Consider the following 18,179-nt stretch of genomic DNA (forward strand, 5'->3'; position numbering starts at 1 on the left):
TATCTGCTATCACTTTAAGATTGGTACCACTTTTAATTTTCAAGTCTACGACTACTAGAATAACAATAAACATGATAGCATAATTTCATGCGACATTTGCATGCGATACGACAGATGATTATAAATCACAAGAGTATAATAGAAAAATATTGAAGAATTGCACGAGTATATTACAAATCAAAAAGTAAAATACATACTAACTTTCTGCAGATTCGTCAGTATGTTCAAGTTTGCAGATTGTTCAGTTTGACTACAAAAAGCGCAATTCTGTAACAGAAAATCTAAAATCTGGAAAAAGCAGTCCCAAAAATAAAAACGTTCTGCTGAAATAACTTGCCTGACTTGCATTTATGTTTAAAAGGTTTTTATTTATTAACAAATTAAAATTGTTGAGAAATTTTAAGCTGTCTTATACTTAAAATTTAAGATAAAAATTTTTTCTTATTAATGGCAGCACAAAATTTAATGAACAAATATTAGTGAAGCTCTTTTACATCTCTACAATTAAAAACGCTGACTTTTTGCAGTACAAAAGCGGCAAATCATTATTTAAAAATTTTGAGTTAAATAACAGTTTTTATTTCTAAAAGTTGAAATTTTATACTGAAAACCAAAATACCCATGACTTCCATATTGCTTTATAAAAAGTTTCAGTACGGTACGGTACAATACATTGTACTACCGTACTTGTTTGTAAATTTCAATTCAAAGTTCTGTGCAAATGTTAATTTTTAACAACATTATCGCATCATTAAGAACATTAACTTTTATGCTGCATTTTAGGAAAAAAACTTAATAACTACCACTTAATTGCTGAAAATATATCGGACCACAATTATATAACTGTTTATAATACGCAATCATACTCCTTATAATGTTTATTTTATGTTTATTTTTTTTTTAAGTTTTACAATTAGCACATTGATTTTATTAATTTTTTTTTTTGGGGTACACTTTTATTTTTTTTTATTTTTACTAATTTTAATAAGAATTTATTTTGGAGTAAAATTTAATTTCTATTATAATATACTTGTCTTACGTACAATAATTAAAAAAAAAAGCAAATTGTTGTATCAGAAATTAAAAAAAGAACGTTTCAAATATAATATGTAAATTAATTTCACATATTTTTTATAAAATTTTTTGAATTACTCTTCATATCGAACCCGAGTTTAATTTTATGTTATGTATGTATATTTATTTCCCTAAGTTAACACAAAACGAAATTATTAATATCTACTTATAAAATTGGAAATTTAATAATTTTGATATTTTTGTAACTGATTTTTTTTTAAATATAAAATTAAATGTAATACTGCTTAGACGAACTTAAATTAAGTTTCTTTAGTTATTTTTTCATTTCTATATCTTTTCGCGTTTTAGTTTTAAACAGTCCAAATTCAATTTTTGATAAAAATTTATTACTGATAACTTATACATATGCGTTTTTTTTTCTTAATAAAATAAAAATAAATTAATTAAAATTTGAAAATGATTTTTAAGTTTTCATTAGAACATTAAAATTGCAATTGCTCTTTTTCAAAAATATTCAACTATCTTTTCATAGACCTTAGGAAGGCAATAAACGTAGAATGAAGCAAACGATTCTTTAAAAAAAACACTAGGATAAAAGGAAGAAAATTTAGAAGTTTATTTAAAATATTTCAAATTTAGGTACATTATAACTAAAAAAAATTTATTTATATTACATTTTATTGTAAATATACATATGGGCGTACATGTAAGTATATTTATAAATGTAGTATTATGTAATAGTATACTGTATAATACGTATTTACATACACGTGTATTTATATAGTTTTTATAAAAATGTTTAAATATATGCACATCAATACAAATAAGTAAATAAAGTTAAATAAAATTCAACAAAAATTGTAAATCAGCTAATTGTTAATTGGAGAATTACGAAGTTAATTATTTTATATTTTTTTCTTTTAATTCACTTTCTCATATTTTACGCATATGCATATGTGTATCAAAGAATATCAAATTTGCTTGGAATATTTCTTAGGTTGCAATCAACATTAACTTTTATGAAAAAGATTTATAATGTTTTAAGCAAAACATAAATCATTATTACATCAGTCTTCATTGCAATAAAATATTAAAATTTTTAATAAGTTAGACGATTTTAGCAAAATATTTTGATTGCAGATTTTTCCACAAAATAATTTAAGTAATTTTTTTAATAAAAATTAATTTATAAAATCAAAACAAATATATAAATTATGTACATAATGTATTTTAATCAAAAATATAATTTACCTATAGTTGTGTAATCTGCTACACAATTATTAATGTTTTCATAAATTTAAATTATTAAATACAAATATAACATATATTCGGTATTGTGTTAATATTTTTGCTACAGTTCTTATTTAGAAAAAATACATACAACTCAAACAAGGAATTTTTTAGGAATTCAATGAAGTAAGCAAAGACAATATGCTTTTGTTGTTTTCTTTATATTAAAAAAGAATAATTTATTTTATAAATTCTGCCTCTGCATAAATATATTGTTTTTGACTTACATTTTGACGTTTACAGAAAAAATTATTACCAATTTTTAGAGGTTTATTTTTATATCAATCCTAAACGCATCGCAAATACTCACTTTTCACATTACGTTTTTGTGGAATACTTTTTTTACGTCGACTACTGCTAGTAATGTTTCCATTTGAAGCATTATTTTCACCATTTATTATAACAGGATGCTTCTGTTGGGAATTTATAGGACTCAGCTCTTTTACAATTGATGCAGTACCATTAATCCGTATTCGTACTCGATTGATTGGGGGTTTATTATTACTGTTATTATTGTTTGCGTTACTGCTTTTGCTTTTTAGTGTTGATCTAGGTGGAAAACTAACCATTACATCACGGGTATCTTCATCACTAAGACTTGCTGGTGGAAATGAATTGTTGCTGTTGATAGTATTACAACTATTGTTACTATTGGTACTTGAATTACTATTTTCATTTTCGCCCACTCTTTTTAATGTCTGTTGATAACGTGATAAAATTTTCTGTGTCGTTGATGATGATTGAGCAACTGTAACTGCTGCCGCTGCCATTGAAGATGATGTCGACGCTGTTGTGGAATTCGATGAAGCTGAAGAAGACTTTGATCTAGTTGATTTCCTACTGTTGCTAGCACTACTGCGACTGTTTTCATTTAAACTTGAAATTGAGTGAATACTACTACAAGAGGAATCATCAGTCCCGCTTATTTCATAGCAAGGATTATTATTTTGAATACTTTTAAAATTATTTGCAGCAGTTTTTGTTGTTGACGGTGTTGGAGTAGCTGCTGTAATTGTCGTTGAACGTAAAGATTTAATACTTGATCCTAATGAGCGATTCTTAATATAGGAATTATCAGCAAAATTGTTTTTCGAATTTCCGACCACACCATTGGCAATTTTATAATTATTAGCACTAATGCAGTTCACATCCTCCAAGTTTAGTTTTTTTCCTGCACGCTTCCTAGCTTGATTAGTATATGTGTAATCTAAGCTACGTTTAGTTGGTGTAATTGTAGTTCTTAACCCTTCTTTATTTCTAGTGCGAACAATTTCCGGTCCACTATTTGAAATAACTTCTTTTAAACGTTTGATATCTTTTGAACGCCTATTAGGCTCTTTTAACGGTGTTGTGAATGTATCATTATTTTGAATGTTGTTTGCCGTTCCTTTATTCGTTTTCTTACCATTGCTATTTGTAACATCTGCAAACAATGACTGTTGACGTTTTCTTAAAACATCAATCATTTGTTTATTATATCCCTTTATACGCAAGTTTTCACTTTCGTCACCTTCTTCAGGAACAGAATCTAAACGGTCCTTAAATTTTCTTATTCGATTTTGTATCTCCAATATTGCATATGTCGGCTTTCCTAAAATTTTAATTATATAAAACGTGTAACTTTAATATAATTTAATACAAATAATAAAAAAACCGGAAAGACAATAACAGAAACATAAAATTCCTAAATAGTTACCTTTAAAACGTATCACTGGTGTCTCTGCCGAATCTCTTTCGAATTCTTTTTCAGCACGTTCTCGAGCAATTTGATCTGGGTCCTGACTTAGTATTTCAGCCCATGAAAATTTCTTTTTCTTCTTGCAAGAGTTTTTTTCTTTAGAACGCAAATTTTTGGGCGACACCCTACTAACGTTTGACTCTTGGAATGGCATAATAACACCTAAATTTTTCATAATACTTTTAATATTTTTCATTTCTAATATATTTTTGTCTTGCATTTCTTTTTTCACGTTAATTGAATTTTCCAATAAATCTTCTAAATCTAGTTTTATATGCTCCACTCTGAATCCTAGCTTTTTGTATTCCTTCAGAAATATCATTTTTAATTTTTCATAATCGGGTCGTTCATCATATGCTAATTTACCGACATAATACATATATTCTCCCAGATATTTAGGAACTTGTTTTCCATATATATGTTTCAACATTTGGCGCACATCGGCCATTAAATATTCTTTCATGCCATGAACTTTTTCTGGCTGTTGCAAGGCAGCTTTTTCTCGCCATGGTAAAAATCCTTGTGACCAAAATATTAAATTGTATCCTAAACACTCAAGATCACTTCGGCGCGAATGAGCCCCCATATGAGCATCTCGTGATGTGAATTCTAATGTACCATCGTGTGCTCGGCGTTGATCCATACAGAATGGACGGTGTACTCCAGATACGTCCACAAACTTTGAAGCTAGTCCATAGTCAATCAAAAATAAGCGTTCTTCAGTGATGCACTCACTTCCACTTCCTGAAGATAATACATTTGTTCTAGAAATATTGTGATGGTTATTGCCAGTATTTAATTTGCGATTTGATTTTGTTAAACTGTTGTTGCTATTACGATATTTCAGTCTACAATTTTTGGATAAATAATTAGCATTTGTCCAAATTTCATCATTTTCGTCGTTGCAATCTGAGTTTTTTGGACTTTTGGAATTATCATCGTTGAAAAATGATGAATAATTAACTTTTCTAGATGGTCGCAAATAGTGTGAAGAAACCATTTCTTGGTAGGTTGTATTTGCAGAACTATTTTTAGAACGGCAAGAACGCACCTAAAATTATGAAATTTTTATTAATCTCTAAAATTGAAACTTTTAACTTTTATTTTTATTAAAAATAAAATAACAATAATCTTAATAATAAAGTTTTAAAATTCTTTTTTAATTTTAATGAATCTTCAAAGAATTAGTTGTACAGATGTTTGAAGATAAGAGATGATATCAAACAATACAGATTTGCGTTGTTAATGTAAGTAATATAAATAAATGCAAATTATTCCTATTGAAAATGTAACGATTTTTGGGAAAATGGTAACTTATGACGTTTGCTATTTTATGGTAATTTTAAAATTTGTTGTATTAAAGCTTAAAAAAAACTCACAGGATTTGAACCACTAAATTGAACATAATTTTTTTTTAATCTTGTCTTTTTGTTCACTGGCGTTTTGTAATTGTAGTCTGAGTCACTCTGTTCTCCATTAGCTTCGTCTTCTGATTCATCTTCTGTTTCCTCTCCATCTTCGTCATCTTCATAATTATCCTCTCCATCAGAATCACTTTCTTGTTCACCACTGTCAGTATCTGTTTTTGCAGAGTCACTCTCTCCGTCACTACTTTTATTTTCGTCATTGCTTTCGTCTTCGACTTCCGAACTTTCATGATCTGACTCTATATCCTTTGACCTATACCGCATAACTAATGATTTTCTATAAGTGCATTTACTAATCATTAAATTTTCTGCTTTAATGTCCGAATGGCAATATCCTTTATCATGTAGTATTTGTAGTATATCCAGAATTTGAACAGCCAAAACGATTAAAGATTTTTGACTAACTCGACAATGTTTTATAATTGAGTGCAATTCACGATCAAATCTGGGCAATACCAAAAATCTGTAACGTTCATTACGAAAATAATGTGATCCAGAAGCAATATATGAAGGAACTCCAGGAGGCATAGGTTCTTTCTCGTCTGAAATAAAAACAGGCTAGCAATATTAAATAAGGAATTACATTAAATTACATACCATCCTTTTTATTAACATTAATTAGGCAGTGAATTTCAACGAATAATGGACCATTTGAATGTGGTTCAATTTTAACAACATATTTTGCATTATCTTTAGTCACTGGTGTTTTCACGTTGTCTGAAGCAAGAAAAATCTCTCCAAAGCTTCCTTTACCTACGAAAACAAAAATTCTGTTAAAATAAAAAAAAAAACATATTTTTTTTTTATGCCTACCAACAGGCTTCCCAATTCTCCACTGTTTTTGTTTGATGTCCGTTAGAATTGTTCCGTTGACAATATCTCCAGATAATTGGTAAATAGGTCTCGGTGAAGAATCATTTTGTTTCATATGCACATCAATTTTTTTCGTTATTGAAATATTTTCGGTTGTATCACCAATAGAATCTTCATCAGAGCTGGGTTGTTCGTTTGAAGAACCACTGTTTTTGCGTTTCTGCTTTTTATATCCATTTAATCTTTTCTTTTTTGGTGGAATTTGATGATTATCAGATGCCAAACGTTTACCCATTCCTATTTTTTTTGTGATTCAAACTTTCTTTATAAAAAAGACTATTTGAAATTATTTTTACTTACTTGAAAGTCACGGTTGCCTTTACATTTGATTGTTTCTGAAAATAATGTAATAAAATTGGGAACTTTAAAATTATCTCTAAAAAAGAAAGGAATGTAAATATAATAGGTATTTTGCTATCCCTTTCAGCCCTAGACATGACAGCTAAATTGAAATCAATGCAAGTAATTTTTAAAAATATTGAAAAAGGTTAAACGTAAATACTTTTTGATTGACTATTTTAGCAATATAAAAAAATGTATTTTGCTTTTAAAAACACAAAAAAATAAGTTTTACAATTATTTGAAGCGTAATATTCGATTAAACTCAGTAGGAAATATATAAGTATGTATTAGGTAGATTGTTATTATGAAACATTTATTTTTTTAATATTCTTTAATACTCGTGATAAAATTGAAGTTAGAAGTATAATTGGAATTATTATATTAAGGTTCTTCAGTCTTGACTAAAGAAAATTTAATAAAAGTTGAATAGTGAAATGTAAAATACTGTGTGTAATCGCATAGAAAAAATAACTAATCACCTAATAAGAATACTAGCATTTATTCAATCAACTATTTAAACAAGATTATGTACTCACCTTTAATGATGGTAGTTGTATTATCTATTTTTGAATAAAATTTACATTAGTGGACACCATTTCAAAAATGTGCATAAAAAGAGATACGTTGGTATATAAAAATTTTAATTAAGTTTTTACAATTAAGAAATGGAAAAGTTCCGTTGAGTTGTCAATGAATAAAATTTTTACTAAGAGAAAAAGTATTCCAACCGAATAATTATAACATTAATGAAATACATACATAAATGTAGATACCTATATAATACAAACTCAAAAAATCAATGTTCCTTCCGATTCTCCTTTATTAAAAAAAAAATATTGAAGAGTAAATCCCTATGCATGTATACATTAAGACTTATATATCTTTACAAATTATTGTTTAAGCCGCTTTAAACTTTTTATATTTTTTTATACAATTCTTTCAACATTGAACAAATAACATATTGATTTCTAAATTTTTCTTTTTTAATTATTATTGGAAATTTTCAGTACCTCCAAACAATTCATGCGTTTTTTATGCGAATATCTACCCGTTTCAACTTTAACAATCGCATTAAGTTACTATTTTGAATACACAACTTTATATGATGAATTTAAATTTTATAAATAAAATAAAATATACTTTTCATTTGCAAATAAAAAAAATAAAATCACACTACAGTTCCGACTTTCAAAGAAATAGCCATTTTATTTTGCTTCTCTTTTATTCTTTTTTTTCTATATGATTCAAACGATATGTGTGTATCTCATTTTCTCTTATGTAAATGCCGAAGAACATTTATCAAAATGGTAGCACTGATATGAATGGAATTTGAAATAATCGTTATAATTTTGTATTTTTTTTTATGGATTATGAATATAATGCATTGTGCCGACAGAAAAATTTGCCCTTTACATATGTCTCAGTCAGCTGTTTAAGTTTATTTCTCTTTCATCCTCAGAATAAAATTAAACAAGTATTTCACTCTTATTTTTCCTTCACCATTATTAAACTATTATTCGTGTATAAATTAAAATTTATTTATTTAAAAAATAATATTCAAAGTTCACTATCAAATTTTTAAAAAAACATTACCTACAACTGATACTAAGAGTGTTACAGCAGAAAATATGTTTAGAGTAAATTGTTTTTTAGTACTTTCAAGCTATATGTACGAATATCCATACTTGCATACAAAATGGAGGAACTACTAATTATATTTGATTTGCTTACCATTCAGAAAATACTACATCAATGTGAAATATTCTTCTTGAATCAAATCAAAAAAAAGATATATGTAACTCACATGTAAAATTATAAATAGTTTATTTCCTCGTATTTTAAAAATTTAGGTAAATATAAACCACAAAATCTGCTTGATACTACAATAAATTACAAAAACAACAATAAAGATTAAATAAAACATGAAAGGAATGACAGCTGACAAAATTTTTAATTATTTAGCATTTTGACAATTGAAAATGTAATAGATTTTTTCCTTATCTGGAATAAAAACCTTTTAAGTAAATTTGAAAAAATTGTTCTTAATATGAAACTAACCCAGCATTTACACATACAAGTTACTTGCAAGCAAGTTTGTATAATATTAATTGTCAATTAGTTTTTCGAAATGTCAAATTACTTGCTATTATGACGTAGGCGTTTAGCAAGTTAATTTTTGAAAATGTCTTTGAGAAGAAAACAACTAGCAATATATATAATTGTTTATAAATTTTAGAAACCATAAGTTTGCTAAGTTTAATTTTTTCAAAACAAAATTCAAAAATTTTAAATTAAAAAAAAAAAAAATCAAAACAACAAATTTTTTTTTGTGAATTTCTCAATATGTCAAATTACTTGCTCAAATTACTGGCAGCAAAATTTTCTTGCAAGTTGAACTGCAAGTAAACAAGCAAGTAGAAATATTTCAATGTGTTAGTAAAATTTTTGTATATATTGCAACTTTCTTGCAAGAACCTTTTACGTGTAAATGCTGGGTAACTCTTTCTAATGGGGGAAAAGGTTAGATACACCTATCTTTTTCTTCCTACCCGCAAAAAAGTTAACTTACTAGAACAGAGTCTTTGAAATGATATAGGTGGTATAAAAGAGGGTAAGGACTTTTTGTGATGTTGGAATAATGCTTGATCGCCGGTTGAATATAGGTCTTATATGAACATGATTGGCATTTTCATAAACACAATACTGCAAAACAATAATGTGATACATGCGCAACATATTTTTGATAGTTGAATAAAAACTAAATTTTGCTCATGAACTCATAATTAAAAATCATGCTCATGCTATTTTGAATTTGCAGTATTGGGTTCATGAACCAAAAATGCCGTTAACAAAAAAAATTTTTTTTAATTTGGGCCAAATAGTGAAAAATTCTATTTCGGGAAAATAAAAATTAAGAAAAACAAAAAAAAGATGAAACAAAAAGAAATTTTGCTAATATTAAGTACAATAATTAACAATTAAAAATGTAAAACCAAATTGCAAAAACTAATAAAAGAAAGTACAGCCAGAAACTCTTATATAGATTTAAAAATTCATACAAAAAAATATGAACATTTTATTTTCCTACTTTTCGGCTTTTTTAAATTGTACTTCTCAGTTTTTTAGAAGGAAAAATAAAAATTTTCCTTAAAAAAATTAAAAAAAGAGAGTTTTTATGTATGCGTATATTTATGAAAAATACAAATACAAATATTTTTGTTAGAAATATAGACTCCTATATAAAGACGTCAGTGGAAATACACATCACCACATACTAATAATAAATATATATAAAAATTTTCCAAAAATTTAAAAATTTTTAAAATCTTGATCTTTTTCTTGATTTAAATTTTAAATCTTTTTCGAAAGAACACTATGTTTTTTTTTTATTATTAAAAGTACTGATTGCGGTAAAATTTACACATTTTGTTATAGTATGTGTAGACACTCAATATAGAAATTTGTTTTTATGAACAAAATAAATAATTTATAAATCGAAAAAATTACTTGCTGAAAGTACCTCACAAAATTTATAAAGTTGGTTCAAACTTTAAATGTCTAGTAAAATAATTAAATAAAGTCGAATTCAAGGGTTGATCGCGTCATTTACTGTTAGCTTTCATTCATAGAAATTTCATAGAAGCTTGCACTTTCGGAAATATATGCTGTCAAAAATGCGACTTTTAGAAATTTGGAGAGGCGAAACCTTTCGAGGGTCTGGGGTTGGGAAATATTTTTTTGTTAGTTTCTAAAAGCTAGAAAAGTTTCAGACTTCTACAATCTATTTTATAAAAGAAAACCGATATCAAAAACTTAAAGAGGAACGGGCTTTAGATAACGGTTAAATTTAGCCGCCATTTCTTGTTAATATTCAATTATAAGAGATATCAATTTATATTTTATGAAAATTCAACTTTCTTTCTTCAAGGGTGTAGAAGTTTTGCAATCGTGTACATGGACAGAGGAAAATTATAAGCACTTATTTTCAAAAGTTTGAAGAGTTCTAAAAAAATTAAATGGAAATAAATGAAAGACAAAATGATCAACATCATTAGCATCAAATTCATCAACATGATTTTTAAAATCCTCAAAATATTAAATTTCAGTTTTTTTTATGTTTGATATTTATGATTATCTTGTGCCCAAAAGAAAAAATTTCTTTTTTAATTTCCAGTTTCTGAAAAATTTGATTTCGGTAAATGACATCTAACCAAAATATGTTTCAATTCAGAATCTTTTACTTATTTTTGGTACAGCTGATTTAACTGCGATTGCCATAATAAGGTAAATATTTTTGTGATAAGCTAGCAATGTTGATGAACAACTTGATTAGTAAAATTTGTTTAAGAACACGAATATAGCGCAGTTTTCGATATATATATGGATCATTCGAAGTTGACTTTTGTCATGAGGTGGACTAGGGAATTTATTGATCCGTAGCAGTGTTCCCACTCGTTAAAAATAAAATGTATCCAATTTCGAGAAAAAAATATATCCAAAAAGTATCCAGCGGCTTAAAGTAGAATTATTATACTAAGTCAACTTTTTTTGTACGAGTAAACTCATAATTAATATTAATTTGCTTTTTTTAACAATGTGAGTTTTGTTATTTATAGTAAATTCTTTAAGAAATCACTATGCGGTAAAGACGATTCACCAACGAAAACGGACAAACTATAAAAAAAATGTACAGCTAATGCATGTTACGCTTAGTTTACACCAAAATATTTCTGGTACGTCCTTGTCAAATAACTTTTTTTTGAAGATAAAGCAATTTGGCGATTTAATATTAGCAGCATTTTAACAGTTTTGTAGTATTTATTATTAATTCTTTCGTGCTCGTTATTTTATTGTAATGGCCATTTTACTTCTCCCTCTATTTCGTTTACACTCTACATCATCTGATTTTTTCCTTAATAGCAAAACATCTTAAAAATTATTATGAAAAACAAAAATCAAAAGATATGTGTTAATGTATTTGTTAAATTTATAACAATGTTTATAAGATGATTTGTGACATTGAAAAATTAGAAAAGAACTGAAATTAAAATTTAATCAAAAATTTGTTAAGTGGATGGTGACTAAATTTGTACATATGTATGTACATACATACAACCATTTTTTTGGTTAAAATTAAAAAATTTTATTCGAATTTTGATAAAATGATAAAATGAACGTTTTCAAAATATAATAATTTATTCTTTATTTAAATTCCAATTTTATTTATTTCACTCTTTTACAACTTTTCTGCCGCAAAATTTTCATTAATGAATAATTTTTAATTTATATTTAATGTATGTATGCATATAAATAAGTTGAAGCAGTGACAGAGAACCTTGATAGAAATTTTATTTCTACATAAATGCAAATAAACCGATTAAGTGACCAGTTACACTTTTCCTTTTTCTATAAATGACAGTTGGTCACAACATATTTGTCCTTCAGTTTCTTTTTGTTCATTATTGGCAGTAGATATGGGAAATTTCATGATGGCGTTTTCTTAAAGAATTTGTTAAGAATTTAAAAATATAATAAACATGTTCAATATGAATGTATTAAAAACAAGAAAATTGATATCGATATTAAAAAATATATAACTCCAACATCGTTTATTTAATACTTAAAAGAAATAAGTGAAAAAAACGTACAATGGATGAATCAACTTTAAACGATTTGCTTGAATGTAGTGTGTGCTTAGATCGTTTGGATGATTCAAAAGTTTTACCATGCCAGCACACGTTCTGCAAAAAATGTCTTGAAGTAAGACAAAAAAAAAAAAAAACATGAGTCTAACAGTTATTATATTCCAGGTAATAGTCGCAAGCCAAAAGGAACTACGATGTCCAGAATGTAGAATTCTTGTAGATTCAAAAATTGACGATTTACCGCCTAATGTCTTGTTGATGAGAATTTTAGAAGGTAATTGCAAGATTAAAAAGAATTAAACACTAAAATTCTGAATTTTAAAGGTTTAAAAAATGCTAATTCAAATATTCAGTCAACCCCTAGTAAACAACCAGAAACAAACTCTTCCAAAGTAGAAAAAAAAATTGTAAACGCACGTCAAATTCCTCAAAGTCACAATAATAAAGTAAATTACGAAGCATCTAGCCAATCAATTTCACTAAATTTGATCGAATGTCATAAAAATTATGTATCTAATCCGGTTTCAATTAGTCAACGTCAGATCTTACCACAAATTCGTGAAAACCATTCATCTGGAGTTCAGAGTATACCGAAAGCTCTTGCCTTATATGATTTTCAGTCGAAAGAGGTGGGAGATTTGAAATTTAATAAGGGAGATGTCGTTTTGATTAAAAGAAAAATTGATGCAAATTGGCTTTATGGTATATCAAATGGTAAAGAAGGAATGTTTCCTATTAACTATGTTCAAATTATTGTTCCACTGCCTGTACCCCAATGTATAGCGTTGTATGATTTTAAAATGGGCCCAAATGAAGAAGATGGATGTTTAACATTTAAAAAAGGCACTGTTATTAATGTATTACGACGTGTTGATCAAAACTGGGCTGAAGGACGTATCGGTGCGAGTATTGGAATATTTCCAATAGCATTTGCTGAAATGAATTCTCTCGCAAAGCATGTACTACAACAGAAAGAAGAAGAAATGTTTACAAGCGATAGCTCGAAAAATACAAATACCAGCAGAGTCGGAATTTTTCAGCATGTAGCACGCAGTTTACCTCCACTACCAACTTTAGATACAAATCTGAGTGATTCTACAACAAGCTCCTCGTCTTCGTCCGCACTTTTAAGTCCTAATTCATCTTGCAGTTCAAGCTCAAATTCTGTTTCCAACAGCCCCATCAATCAAATTCAAAATAAAATGACTGATAATTCTAATATTCATATTCGGCATCGAAATATTAATAAAGAAAAGAGAAATTCTCTCAACGGTTTAACTGGAAGTAAAAACTTTAGTGTTGCATCGAACCGATATTCAGCAGAAATTTTAAGCACATCACATGAGCCCACCCAAAAATCACTCCAACAAAGTGGTTTGAACGTTGTTAATGCATGTGGTCCTTCAAAAAATATCAAACAAATTGTCCCCACAGATGGTTCTCAAAAAGTAGAAAAGCAAAATTTTGGTCAAATCTACAGAGATAATGTTTTGAAGCAACAACCTAATGTTCCCCCAAATTTGCCATGGTATTACATAGCTTTATATCCATATAAACCGAAAAAGGTTGATGAATTAGAACTTAAAAAAGGGTGTAAGGAATTTTTCGTTATTTTATTTAGAGTAGAAGGTAATATTTAACATATTTTAGGTATTTACATAGTTACTGAACGTTGCTTAGATGGATGGTTCAAGGGAAAAAACTGGTTGGAAAAATCAGGGGTTTTCCCAGGAAATTATGTAGCGGCTTTAAGGAGTAACGATCATCAAAAACTAATGGAACAGAAAAAGCTTGCGAAACATAGCGAAAACGTTCAACCACTAAACAGTTCCAATTCATTAAATTTTCTAAATAATACTTTACCAGAATTACCACCAAGAACTCCAAATGCTTTAGGAGTAGGAGCAGTTAATGCAAGTTTTTCCGAAAATACTATCGGTCATGTGGATTCTTTAGATAAGCATTCTAATCTTACAACTGAATCGAAAGAAATCAAAAATATTGGTGCTTGTGATGTGAAGGATATCGCACCTAACAAAATTCAAAATAATCCAATAATAGCAACTACTTCATCATCCGTCAGCAGCTTAGTTAAACGCTTAACTAATATTAAACGATCAAAGTCTCCGACACAACCAAGTACACATAATGATGATGTGGGTTGCAAGGGAAATTTATTTAGTAAAGAAATAAGCTTACTACCGCACCCGATTCACGTTAGGTAAAAAAATTAATGTAGAATATTTCTTAATATTGAATTAGATATAAGTCCAGTTATAGCTTTTGGAAAATTGTCTTTAAAATTTTTCTTTAAATGTTTGATGGTCAAATTCTTAAAAGTTAAATTATAATATCTAGTGTTTTTCCAGTTGTTAACAATGAATATTTAATAATATTTGATAAAGTATGAAGTGTACTTTTCAAAGAAAATTTTTCTTCATTTTAAAAACTTCTCAGAAATCAGATTCAGAAAATTATTAATTCATTTTATAAAATGATTTTGAATTTTAAAACACTATGTTTCAGGTCTGGGTCGTGTCCAAGTCAGTTGTTGCAAACTCTCCCAGGAGATACAGCAAAAGAATATATAACTAAAACGTCTTCAAAAAATGAATCACCTTGTTTTGCTTCACAAAGACTTAAAGGATCTAAGGAGCGACCTTCTCTTCAAAGGTAAGACACATTTTCCTTATTTCTTTTACAATTATAACAAATCTTTTGCAATTATATATTGTCTTTAAAAGCGTTTGTGCAACAGCCCAGAATTTGTTTGGAAATGCTGAAGCGGTGATTACTTCAAATCCTTCTGTTGCAATAAATATGATCACTCATCGTAAAACTCAAAGTTTAGATGCAACTTGCAAAGTGAACCAATTGACAGTGAATAACAGCATTAAAACTAGTAATAATCGTGAAGGGTAATACGGATTACTATATTTATATTGTTTTTTTTTTTTCTCAAATTATTCTTCCAAAATTTAGACGTTTCCGATGTATTGTTTCATATCCACCGAATAGCGAGTTCGAGCTGGAACTTAACGTAGGTGATATAGTTTTCGTGCACAGAAAACAAAAAAATGGCTGGTACAAAGGCACACATTCAAAAACAAACAAAACAGGTTTATTTCCTGCTTCCTTTGTGGAGCCTCTTTTATAAAAAGCAGATTGTATTTTTTCTTATATGTATTTTGAAATTCAAGAAAACGTTTGTTATACAAAGGTTCCCATTTTAAATTATGTGTCTAAATTAATTTGTCTAAAGATTTTTAAATTTATTGTTTGGAATTAAATGCATAAGTTTTTTATGAAAGTAATAGTAGATCTAAATTTTGCTTGATTTATTAACAGCAGTTTTCACGTCTATTTATTTAATATTTCGTAATATATCTAGCTATACTAATCTTCAATATTTTTTTAACACTGTTCTAGTAATATTGTTATTATATTTAGTTTATAAAATTTTAATAGTTGGTAAGATTAAGATATAAGCTGATAAAAAAGAATATTTTTTAAAGTTCAGGCTGAACATATTAATATAATACATATTTCACTAAATTAAATAAAAAAAATCCTATATTTAATCGCTAATAAGATAAAAATGTAAATTTGATAATAATAAAATTGTTTAGGTGAAATTCTGTTCAAAAATGACAAAATTATTAATGCAAATTTCTAATAACATAACCATAATTTTTTTATAATTTTCTAATATTGCACAAAGGGTCTTTACTTGTATATATATATTAATAATTTAAAATCTTTCATTTTATGGAAATGTTTTTTACTTTCTTTTTGTAAAAAGTGTTACTAACTTGTTCTATTTTTATTGGAAAATTTATGCAATTTTAACAAAATGAAATCAAATTGCGCTACGCTTTTCTAAAAATAAGTAAGAAAATGTTTTTATATCAAACGCTTAAATAAGAAATTCAACTATGGTAATAATAATGGTATATAATAATTTTATTTAATATTGCTTAAAAAGGAAATTAAAAAAATATCATTGTTAATGTTAAGTAAATAGAAATAATTTGAGTACTTGAGATTTGAACAAAAATAAATGTTTATTTATAATTAAATACATTTGTGCTCAAAAATTTTAATTTATATAATTAAACTAAGAATTTTAAGTTATAAAATTAAAAACTATGTAGTAAATTTAGTAGTTAGGTAAAAAAAATTGCAAAAACCAAAATTTTTCAAGTAAATATACAAAGAGGAAATTTATAAAATTTAAAAAATTGTTCTTTTTTTAATTTGTGATATATATTATATTTTGAGAGCTTGAAAAAGAGACACCAAAATTTATTTGTTTTAACTTCATTTGATAGAACTTTTTGTAAATTGTTTAAGATTGTTATTTTATTACCTGACTACTTTAACTATTAATAAATAAAATTTATAAAATTTTAATCAAAACTTTCATTTCATCTGTTCCCAAAGCTACAATGTTGAAATTCATTTCTTAAAAAAAATTAAGAGAAAGATAGAAAATACACTTTGTATACATTTTGTTTCCATTCTAGATAATAAAAAATAGTGAAAATACTACAAACTTACTTTTAATCAAACTTTTTAATTCTATTTAATTTCAGAAAACCTTCTTTATTAAAACCATTTATCCTGAAAAAACATATTACTTAACTAAATACTATTTAAATGTGTAAACAACCGCAATCCAACATTGCATTGAAACATAATTTATAATTATGTAAATTGAATGTTGGAATTTCGAATTTAATGCATTATGTTTAATAATAATAAATTACTACAATAATAATCAATTTTTATTGATTCAAAATCTTCAATAATCAGTTTCTATTAACTCTTTATTGGTAGTACAAAACCAGTTTTAATTTAGGAATTTTTTTAAATTTAATAATTTTAAATATTTAAAGACATTCCCAAAGGCAATGCTATCAATGCATTTTTTTGCAATCTCAATAGTCAATCATTTTAAAACTCGATACTTTTCATAAACGTATATGTATATCATAAACATACATACTTAAGCCATCGAGATATGGTATTTCGAGTTACGACGTGATATGATGTAAAATTGAACCATTTTTATTAGGCTTGCAACATTTTTAGACGGAAAACTTGAAAAAACTTTTAAAAACTTTATATATGTATATGTACTTGATGAACGTCAAATTTCAAGGTATACCTATATCAAACATAAACAAATATTTTTTATATCAAACATAAACAAATATTTTTCGGTTATACCAAAAACCGAAAATTTTGAGTTTGAATTATAAAAGTTTGAAATTTGTTGATATTTCAGAAGATGATGCAATATGTTTGATGCGTCATTGCGTAGATGCAATTCCGAAGATACCCTTTGTCTTATTCTTGTTTCCACACATTTTTTTCCTAATCAAGCGAAAATTCAAGTTACGACATAAATTTTTGAAACCAAAAATGTGGCATCTCGGAGACTTAGTGTATACGATTATATATTCATATATACATACATATGTGTGTTTATATAGTCAATCCATTTGTTAATATACAATTTCGTATTAGAAATGCGTAACATAAATTCACTATTCTCCATTTTCATCAAATTAGATTTATAAATATGCATACATATATCTAATTGCATAGTTGTTAAGATTTTCAACATCTAATTTCATACCACACTATTTTCATCACGCATTTTACATTTGATATTGCGTTATTACATGAAAAATAAGTTCTGTAAAGAAATTTAAATAAAATAATACAAAAAAAACATGATACTTTTTCTTGTAGGTAGTTACAATTGACAATAAATTGTTTCTTTTAAATAAGGATTTACTTATTTAAATGAGGACGTGCTAT

At 26.8% G+C, this 18,179-nt stretch overlaps 2 protein-coding genes across 5 annotated transcripts; one reads left to right on the forward strand and one right to left on the reverse strand.

The window, feature by feature from the left end:
- Positions 1-931: 931 nt before the first annotated feature.
- Positions 932-8,627, reverse strand: LOC129606261 (uncharacterized). Of its 4 annotated transcripts, none has more exons than XM_055516482.1 (7): positions 8,510-8,627; positions 6,664-6,698; positions 6,304-6,600; positions 6,088-6,243; positions 5,443-6,032; positions 4,022-5,114; positions 932-3,916 (listed from the first exon to the last, which is right to left on the reverse strand). In XM_055516482.1, the coding sequence occupies exons 3-7, from the start codon at positions 6,596-6,598 to the stop codon at positions 2,613-2,615; spliced, it is 3,438 nt and encodes a 1,145-aa protein (XP_055372457.1). In that variant the 5' UTR covers positions 6,599-6,600; positions 6,664-6,698; positions 8,510-8,627; the 3' UTR covers positions 932-2,612. The 4 variants fall into 4 exon arrangements, with proteins under 4 accessions (XP_055372457.1, XP_055372459.1, XP_055372458.1 ...); XM_055516484.1 differs by having other exon boundaries at positions 8,437-8,551; XM_055516483.1 differs by lacking the exon at positions 8,510-8,627 and adding an exon at positions 7,716-8,371.
- Positions 8,628-12,172: 3,545 nt separating this feature from the next.
- Positions 12,173-16,085, forward strand: LOC129606274 (E3 ubiquitin-protein ligase SH3RF3). The gene is made up of 7 exons (XM_055516505.1): positions 12,173-12,465; positions 12,516-12,624; positions 12,675-13,943; positions 14,001-14,571; positions 14,877-15,023; positions 15,095-15,268; positions 15,333-16,085. Exons 1-7 carry the CDS (start codon positions 12,355-12,357, stop codon positions 15,505-15,507), a joined length of 2,556 nt encoding a protein of 851 aa, XP_055372480.1. The 5' UTR covers positions 12,173-12,354; the 3' UTR covers positions 15,508-16,085.
- The last annotated feature ends 2,094 nt before the right edge of the window (positions 16,086-18,179 follow it).

The sequence above is a fragment of the Condylostylus longicornis genome, unplaced genomic scaffold (genome assembly GCF_029603195.1).
Source record: "Condylostylus longicornis isolate FDR11 unplaced genomic scaffold, ASM2960319v2 ptg000018l, whole genome shotgun sequence".
Taxonomy (NCBI): Eukaryota; Metazoa; Arthropoda; class Insecta; order Diptera; family Dolichopodidae; genus Condylostylus; species Condylostylus longicornis.